General features: G+C 49.3%; 1 protein-coding gene across 1 annotated transcript; it reads left to right on the top strand.

Moving 5' to 3' along the window:
• Positions 1 to 2,478: 2,478 nt before the first annotated feature.
• GNRH1 (gonadotropin releasing hormone 1) lies at positions 2,479 to 5,827 on the top strand. The gene is made up of 4 exons (XM_005428945.1): positions 2,479 to 2,527; positions 3,068 to 3,209; positions 3,940 to 4,035; positions 5,672 to 5,827. The coding sequence occupies exons 2-4, from the start codon at positions 3,069 to 3,071 to the stop codon at positions 5,711 to 5,713; spliced, it is 279 nt and encodes a 92-aa protein (XP_005429002.1). The 5' UTR covers positions 2,479 to 2,527; position 3,068; the 3' UTR covers positions 5,714 to 5,827.
• Positions 5,828 to 9,397: the final 3,570 nt, after the last annotated feature.

Here is a 9,397-nt window from a genome sequence, read left to right as displayed (position 1 = left end):
GTGGCTTGGTTGTCTTCATTTTAATAAAAACCCCAAATCTTATCCGGTTTCTGTGAGAAGAACAAGAATTTTTTAGTTTTAAGTATAAAATACCTGTTGGAAAAACAGCTGTGCTCATGGGGGTTCTGAGCCATCAATTGGGAGAATTGCATGGGATTGGTTTTGATTTGTCATTCCTCTCCAAGACTTCTCAGCCTTTTTGTCCCCACCCTTCATATTGGCTTAATAAAATAGTTGGAGGCAAAATAGTCAGAGAATCATGGAATATCCTGAGCTGGAAGGGCCCCAAGGATCCTAAAAGTCCAATTCCTGTAGATGCACCAGAAACCTGTGGAGAAAAAGTTGTTGGGAGCTGTTCAGGGCAGACTGATGAGAGCCAGGGTAAGTGGTGGTTAATGAGCTGCAGTTACTGGGCAAAGCTCTCTAAATGTCCAAACCAACTCTGCTTTTACCTTTAACCAACCCTCATTTTCACAAGGCTCAGCGTGAAGGAAGGAGGCTCCAAACACAGGAGAATCCCTGGGTGCCTCCTCGTGCCTGCCAGAGCAGCAGGAACCCTCCTGCTCTGAGCCCAGCACTGCTGCTCTGAGCCCAGCACTGCTGCTCTGAGCCCAGCACTGCTGCTCTGAGCCCAGCATTGCTGCTCTGAGCCCCACACTCCTGCTCTGAGCCTCACACTGCTGCTCTGAGCCCAGCACTCCTGCTCTGAGCCCAGCACTGCTGCTCTGAGCCCCGCACTCCTGCTCTGAGCCCAGCACTGCTGCTCTGAGCCCCGCACTCCTGCTCTGAGCCCAGCACTGCTGCTCTGAGCCCCGCACTCCTGCTCTGAGCCCAGCACTGCTGCTCTGAGCCCCGCACTCCTGCTCTGAGCCCAGCACTGCTGCTCTGAGCCCCGCACTCCTGCTCTGAGCCCAGCACTGCTGCTCTGAGCCCCGCACTCCTGCTCTGAGCCCAGCACTGCTGCTCTGAGCCCCGCACTCCTGCTCTGAGCCCAGCACTCCTGCTCTGAGCCCAGCATTGCTGCTCTGAGCCCAGCTGTCCTCACAGTTTGAGCAGCTGAGCTGGAGCCCGGGGCTGGCTGCCCCTGCCAGGAGTGGGAGGAGCCCTGGGGCAGGAAGAGTGACTCTGCTAAGAGTCACCAAATCCTCCCTGAATTGTTGACTCACTGAATTACTGAATTACTTTAATCCATTAAACTCCCAGAGGTCATGGGAGCTGAGGCACAGGTTGTTTGGAGAGCAGGGGACACGAGACGTTCAGTGCACAGCAAGGCAGGGGAGCAGCCAGGTGGGGAAAAACACAATTTCTGCAGTCCAAAGTACTGAATTGAGCTCCTGCATGCAAACAAGTCTATCAATCTGCAGGGCACAAACCCTTGAGATTGGAAAATAGGGAATCATGGAATGGTTTGGGTTGGAAGAGTCCTTAAGGATCATTCCCATCAGTTCTATCCCCAAAACCTTCCACTGTCCCAGGTTGCTCCAAGCCCTGTCCAGCCTGGCCTTGGGCACTTCCAGGGATGCAGGGGCAGCCACAGCTGCTCTGGGAACTCCATCCCAGCCCCTCCCCATCCTCACAGGGAAGGAATTTCTCCTAATATAAACCCAAATTCTCTATTTCTTCCTGACCTAAACCTTCTCGGTCAGTTTAAACCCATTCTTTGGGTTTAAACCCATTCCTCCTTGTCCCTGTCACTCCAGGCCCTTCTAGAAAGGATTTGGGGATCCTGTTCACACCAGAGACTCCATCCTGCCAGCAAAGTACATTTACAATCATGGACTCATCCAGGTTAATCCCACCTGGCCTTTTACAGGGCAAGGAACACCTGAAGTTAAATGTTAAGGAGGAGGATTTCAAACTGCTCTGGCCACTTGTGCTCCTGTTTGAGCACTCAAAGGTTCTTTCCTTCACGCCTGATACAAACGAAGATGGGCAGGAGGTGTTGCCTGGATCACAGATTCCCCATCCCTGAAGTGCCCAGGGCCGGGTTGGATGGGGCTTGGAGCACTCTGGGATAGGGGAAGGTGTCCCTGCCCATGGCAGGGTGGAAATAGATGAATTTAAGGTCTTTTCCAACCCAAAACATTCCAGGATTCTTCAAGACTGAGCTCAATTCCTCACCCATTTCACACCATCAACAGATTCAGACTCACCCAAGAACTTTTACTAAAGGAACCAGAACTCACTGACAGAAAAGCTCCTGTATTTCCCAGCAGGATCATCTGGATCCCAATGTGGGATTTACAACCTCTTAAAAGGAAAGCTGCCACTTTTATGACTTTTAGAGACAAGAGCTGGATTTAATTGCTGCACCGGGGTGTCCCAATTATGGGCTTTGCTTGTGCTGCATGACAGCCACTGTAACAGGAGCACCAAAATTGAGCTGGGAGGGACGAGTGGAAACGTCTCCTGCTGGGAACGGGGTGGCACTGGGGTTCTTGGCTATAAAAAGCGAGGTGAGAGCACATTTACAGACATTTTCCAGAGGAGAAGAGCTGGAGTTTCTCCACAACCTCACAGGCAGCAGGTAATGTGCTGGAACAACATCCCACATTCCCTTTTTATTTATCCAGTGCTTACAGATGCTCCTATTAAAAAAAAAAAAGGATTAGAAGAGCCTGCAAAGGGTAGGTTTTAAGGAGCAGGGACATCAGAGCAGAAACCAGCTGAACACATCTGCCAAGCACCACCAGGGAATGCAACCTTCGAGGTCCACACATGCCTGGAACTCAGAAATCCTAATTTAGATCTTCGGCCAAATTTTTCAGATGTCCAATCTCTTTCAAATGAGCTAATCCACACTGTGAGAGGCTGCAAATCCAGCTGGGGCTCCTGGCCAGGAGGGCCAGGTCAGAACTGGAGCAGGCTCAGGGAGGGATTTTTGGGGTGTCTGTGCAGGGCCAGGAGCTGGAATTCCATCATCCTTGGGAGCCCCTTCCAGCTCAGCACATTCCATGGTTCTGTGAGCCAGAAATGCCTCATTCCCCCTCTCTGCAAGGTGCAGCTGGAGCTGCAGGGCCTTTGTGAGCAGGCTTGTGGTGTTTTTGGTGTATTTTTGTCTCTCCAGGATGGAGAAGCCCGGGAGGATGGTGGCCACCGTCCTGCTGTGTGTGCTGGCCGTGGGGCTGGGCCTGGCTCAGCACTGGTCCTACGGCCTCCAGCCAGGGGGCAAGAGGAGCACCCAGGGCCTGCTGGGACCATTGCAGGAGGTGGGTCCTGGGCTGGGAAACAACCCTGGCCTGCCAAAAATGCAGCCACAAGGGTGACAGAGGCTTCCCTCTGCACCCATCCCTGTGCCTGTCCCCCAAACACCCCCAGATCTGGGGATGAACACATTGGTTGAAGGAGGATTTGGAAAAACAGGGGCGAGGTGACATTTGTCAGCCTGGCACAAAGAACAGCACTTTGCAGCTGGCAGAAGTAAAACTGTTGTATGGAGAAAAATAGATATATTTTCATAATCACTGTGGGTAAAATCTCTTTGAACTTTCACGGAATAATTTGGGCAGCCAGCTCCAAGGGAGAGATGGAGCTCTGAGGACCAGGTTAAATCTGATTTCATCCTCTCCCTAAATTGCAACCTTCTGATGGGTTATTTTATGACAATTCCTCCACTTCCCTTAACATTTTGGCAATTTGCACGTGGTGGATGCTCAGCAATTAAATGACAAAGCGCCTGTGGAAGGTTGTGTGCAGCCGTGGTTTTCCCCTCTTTTCCAATCAATACTTCATTTCTTGTTCCTCCTCATCCTTTCAGCATCCTGGGGCTCGTGAGGAGAAGGTGAATGTCAGGTGTGCAGTGGGACACGCCACCACACAATTGCAGTGGTGTCGTTTCACCCTCATCTGTACCTGGGCTAGAGTTGCTTTTGGCAGAAAAATCTCCCTTCTCCCTTCCTGAAGGTTGTGTCACTTCCTCGTGTCACTTTTCCAATCCAGATTCCAAATGAAATGGAAAAATTAGAGGAGGTGCAGCAGAGTGAGTGCCCAGGCTCGTACCAGAATTCCAGGATCAGGGATCTGAAGGAAGCCATGGTGAGTAAATGTGATTTTTCTGTCACCACTGTGGGAAAATCTAAAGAAGATACAAGAGGGGAGGGGAAAAGGGGGTGGAGGAGGACGAGGGGGTGAAGTTCAGCTCACACGGGGAAATACTGGCTCTGATCTTATGATGGAATCCCAGGATGGTTTGGGTTGGAAGGGACCTAAAATCCACCTTGTCCCATGGGCAGGGACACCTCCCACTGGACCAGAATTGCCTGCAGAGATCCCTCCCTGTCCCCTGCACCGTTACAAACACGCCCCGGACATTCCCAGCACGGGGATCCCTCATTCCAGAGCTCCCCTGGCAGCGACATTTCCCGCCTCAATTAACCCAGACCGAGCCCAGCGCCCCTCCCATGTCTGGGGATGTCCCTGTCCCAGAGCTGTCCCTGTCCCAGAGATGTCCCTGTCCCTGTCCCTGTCCCAGAGCTGTTCCTGCCCCAGCACCCCGAACTCCTGTCCCAGAGCCGTGCCTGTCCCACGTCTGTCCCTGCCTCACAGCTGTCCCTGTCTGAGGTCTGTCCCTGCTGCTGTCCCAGAGCTGTCCCTGTTCCTGTCCCTGTCCCTGTCCCTGTCCCAGGTCTGTCCCAGGGCTGCAGGGCACAGCCAGATGGCAGCTGCTGCTCCCAGGGTCCCCAGGCTGGAAATGCATTTCCATTTAGCTGCTGCACAGCAGAACAGCACAGAGCTCACAGCTGAGTTCACTGACACACTGGGAGCCTTCTCAGGCACAAATGTGCTTTTTCATTAACCCAGCAGCACCTTGATGGGGCCAGATGGGCACCATTTCCTGGGCAGTGTCCCTGGGCCCTCCCAGAGCTCCAGCTCTGCTTCAAAGCTGAAGCCAAACCCCAAAGCTGTGAGTGCTCGAAAGCCTCTCGAGGCTCACCAAGGAGCCAGGCCTGGGAAAGGCTCATAAAATCAAGAACAGTAATGCAGAGCCTGAATTCCACTGGATTTTCATGCAGAAACTACCTAAATAAATATGATCTTAGCACATCTTTAATCCTGTTTGTACTGAACATGTATTGGAATTGTGGCCCATGACTCCCAGCAGCACTGGAGCAGTGAAGAGCCAGCAGCAGTCATTTACTATGGTTAAGTATTTTTTTACTGCAAGAGGTGATGTTAGGCAGGAAAACACACCAGGATAATTCCCAGGATATTTGAAATGAGTCCCTTCTGGCTCACTGAGGGAAACTTGGTCTGTCTTGGCAGAGCTGAAAGGACCAAACCCCAGCAGAACCTGAGGTTTGCTCAGGAACTTCTCATTTCTTGCTGCTTAATAACACTGAAAACAAATGAGTTTTCCCACACCCAGATTTTCCAACCCAACACATTCCTGGTGTTGCTACAGGAATATTAAACAGGGAAAAAAAGGGGAGTGGCTGGAAATGTTCCACCCCATGGAAAAACTCCAGTTATCATCATTTCCTGGGGAAGGTGGGAGGCAGCACAAAATTCCCCCTCCCTGAGGCACCTCAGGGAACAAAGCCCCAGATATTCACCCCGTTCATCTCCATCCAAATCACCCCAGGGCTTCACCTCTGTGGTATTTTAGCACCTGAAAATTCCATCCTCAAGTCCTTTCTGCTCTTTAAACCCAGAATTTGGTGTGTGGTTACAGGAGAGGCTGGTGGAGGGAGAAGGCAGAAGAAAGAAGGTTTAAACATTTCCAAAGTGAAATGCAGCCAGAGTGAGGTTTCAAAAATGTGTTAAAATAAATTCCTCCTCAAATGGTCTTTGCTTGGATCAATATGTGAATAAATATTCTGACATTGCATTAAAACAGTGGAAAATTGTTGTGTGGATTATTTATGTAGAAGAGAACACATCCCAGTCCAGAGTGGGAGAGGCAGAGAAGGATCTGCTTTGGGTCCTGCAGGGACAAGTTGGATGTGACAACTTTTGTTTCACATGTCCAGACAAAACCATGGGCTCATCTCACTCCCCTCTGGGTGAAACAGCAAGGAAACTTTGATAAAAGAATAAATTCCCTTTGGGAATTACCTCCCCTGTCTGCCAGTGGTCCATGGAAAAAAGACTTTTACTGCTCTTTTTTTCTGGTTCAGTCATAAAAACGACATTTATTTTAAAAATGTATTTACAAACTTTACAACAATCATTACATTTAAAAACCCCACAAAAGTGTGTACACCTTGCTTTACAGATTTAGTGAATCATGTGGCATTTACCCAGAGAGCTGCAGTCCCTTCCCAAGCTCTCTCCAGAGCCACTTTAAAGCTGAATTTTTTACTGATTCAGTTGCAAAGGACTGAAAAAACCCCAAACATTTTATTTGCAGTCTGCAAAAGTGGGTTTGCACTGAAACCACCAACCCAGGATCCCAGAACACACAAAAACTCCTTCCACAACACCCAAATCCTCCTGAGCTCCCAACAAACACATCCCAGGGTTTGGAGTGATGAAACCTTTGTAATACCACAGTGAGAAAAATGAATCAAACGTACATTGGGGTGAACTCTGCCTAAAAATACAAACCAGCACCACACGGACCTGAAAAATGGGTACAGGTGTGAACCTCCTTTGAGTAATCCCTGTAGTGCCCAAAGTGTCCTAAAAGTGCTTTAATTAATGTTCAGAGAGAAGAATCAGAGGAACCTCGTGCTTTTGAACAGCCATAAAATCACATTATTTGTTTATTTTTCCTCCCTGCTGTACTCTTTGGAAAAGCTTACCCTGGTCTACCACAGGATTTGGTCTGCAACAGTAAGAATAAGGTCAAGTTTTTAATGAAAACAAAAATAATCAAAAGAAGCTAGCAGAAGCAGGTCAGCAATGTTTTCAGTATATATAAAAAAATTAGTTAAATTACAGATTTAAAGTTATTATTTCCATTTACAATGGTAAAAATAAATAAGGAGAGGAAAATCTGGGGCATTGCCACTGCAAGTGCAGCTCAGTGTGAGCCTGGAGCAGACACTGGGCTGGGAGCAGGGGCTTTACGGGATCCGTGCTGGAGTTCTGAGCCTGCAGCTCACAGAGCTGCCCTCCCTGGAATCCCTGTCCTTGCCCAATCCAATAATCCACTGCAGGGCAAAGCTGCCCGCTCCCCTCTGCCCTGATGTGGATTACAGCCTGGCACATTTTTAAAGGAATTCATCACAGCATGACAAATTTTAATTAAAAGCTCCAGAAAACAAGCGTTGAGCACATTTCTCCAAAGGAGAAAAACTGAAATCCTCCAAGACTTGAAATTTCACAGCAGCTTTGAACAGCTTGGCTCTGAAATGGGATTAGGTTTTGTCTCCTCTGCAGAGTGGATGTTTTAACTTTGAGATTTGATTCAAAACCATGAATTGGGCAGAAATTGCTGTAATTTGTGGTGTGCAGGGATCACCATTATGGAATGTCCTCTTCCCATTTTAAACCCTCCAGCTGAAAACACATTCAAGGCATTTCCTAAAGCACCTAATGAACCTGAAGAGATGATTCTCATTTAAAAAAACAAGGCAGAGACACCTTAAATTGCCTCTGTAAATTAAATCTCACAGCTCAAGTCAGGCAGGTACCCAAGCAAAGAGCAAACACTTCACAAAATGAGGGTTCCAGTGGGATTTATCCCAAGAGTGGGCACTTAATTCCACTCATTTGAAATCAGGTGAATGCCCTGTTTTTCCTCACATACTTAAAAGCCCAAATGCCTTTAAAAATCTGACACTTGGATGATTTTTTCCCCCAAAACTGACCCAAAGCCCTGAATCATTTGGGCACAGAACAGAAATTCCATCTTGCACCTCTGAGCCAGGGATGCCAACTTTTATCAGCCAGGTAAGAGAACTGGACACCAGTGTAGGGACATTGCCAAAAGGAGCAGGAGTGGGACAAGTTTAAAACTCTACAACATAAATAATGCTGAGAAGGGGAAAAAAAAAGAACCAAGTTTAGAAAGAACCAGATTTTAAAAAGAACCAAATTTAGAGTCCTTTCTGGCAAATTTGCAAGTGAAAATGCCCAAAATGTCCAGGGAAGGGAAGACTTGTTCTGAACTCTTTGGTGTGAGCTGCTCCTCTCCTCCCAGGTCAGGGGGTGCCCATCCCAAACTGGGCAGGCACAGGGAGGGAGAGGAGAAGCCTGTGAGCAGCAAACCCAGGTGAGGCTTAAGGTGAGAGGAGCAATCTCAAGGCAGGGCAGAGCTGAAGGTGGCAGCTGCTCTCACCCCTGGCAGCTGCACTGCCCAAGGAAGGGCAGGAAGGGAGGGATAACTCACCACCACCATGCCAAAGATTCTGCTCAAAATGCTGGTCTGTAACTGCAAAAAATGCAGCCAGAGCCAAATCTGAGAGCAAAAAGCTGCTTAAAAATCAGCTGAAAAATTCTTCTCAAGGTCAGGCCTCCTCCTGTGAGCGTTTTCTGCACAGTTTTCCTTCTCCAGGAAAAAACCTGGATGCAAAAGGTACCTCCCGATGTTAAGGTTGTTAAAGCAGAACAGAAGGCTGAAAAAGAGGACTCCAGAGTCACTCAGAACCAAAACACCCAAACCTGACAGCTCAGTCTGTTTGCCCACACCAGGGAAACCATTCCTGGGGTCCCTGCTCAGCCTCCCCTGCTCCTGCTGATTCACTCAGAGTTAAACCCAACCTGTGTGAGAAGCACCCAGCACTGAGGGCAGAGGGGGAGAGGCACTGCATTGACCCAGGTGCTGTTAGGATGCACTTCAGACAGCTCAGAGCACATCCTGTTCTGCCTGAAGCAGAACCCTCTGACAAAAAGCTGCTTTTGAGGGAACTTTCAGAGGATCCCGGGGTGGTGCAGTGCCAGGGAGGGGAGTGCACAGAACATGGAAGGGCAGGAAAACCCAGAGGTTTTCAAGTCAAGCCGTGTCTGTGTCCAGGAACACGAGGAGGAGCTGACAGGTCCCACAGTGCCCCAGAGAGGGCAGAAGCTGCCCAGGGTGTCCAGGGGGCTTCCCAAGAGCTCCCCTGAGGAGCAGCAGCCCGGAGCCAGCTGGAAGTGTGTGCAGCAATCGGGCTGGGGATGGATGGGATGTGACTGCAGTGCCACCTCCAGAGCAGCTCCAAGCTGGAGCTGACGGCACTCTGGGATGAGGGCAATCTGCTTCCAGCCCCTGCAGTCACACTGATGTCAAAAGAATTGGGAAGGACAAAAGAAAATGACAATTTCAGTCTGAGCAAAACCCTCCTGGGGGTGGTTTTTGTCGGGTTGGGTTTTGTTGGGTTTGGTTTTCCCTGAAAGAGCCTTTGCTGAGGAAACTTTTTACTAGGTTTAACAAACTTTGGTTTTTCAGTAAGGTCAGAAACCCATTTCAGTCAGGGGAGCACAATAATGGCCCGTGAGCCCCCAGCCCAACAGTAATTGTATTTCCTGCTCA

The sequence above is a fragment of the Geospiza fortis genome, unplaced genomic scaffold (assembly GCF_000277835.1).
Source record: "Geospiza fortis unplaced genomic scaffold, GeoFor_1.0 scaffold176, whole genome shotgun sequence".
NCBI classification, from domain to species: domain Eukaryota; kingdom Metazoa; phylum Chordata; class Aves; order Passeriformes; family Thraupidae; genus Geospiza; species Geospiza fortis.
This window is presented reverse-complemented; position numbering and strand designations above follow the sequence as displayed.

Bases quoted from the DNA above. Each gene is read 5' to 3' on its own strand.
- GNRH1 (XM_005428945.1), top strand. From the start codon at position 3,069: ATGGAGAAGCCCGGGAGGATGGTGGCCACCGTCCTGCTGTGTGTGCTG. The intron at 3,210-3,939 runs GTGGGTCCTGGG...TTTCCAATCCAG, and splicing joins TGCTGGGACCATTGCAGGAG to ATTCCAAATGAAATGGAAAA. The intron at 4,036-5,671 runs GTGAGTAAATGT...GTGTGGTTACAG, and splicing joins GGGATCTGAAGGAAGCCATG to GAGAGGCTGGTGGAGGGAGA.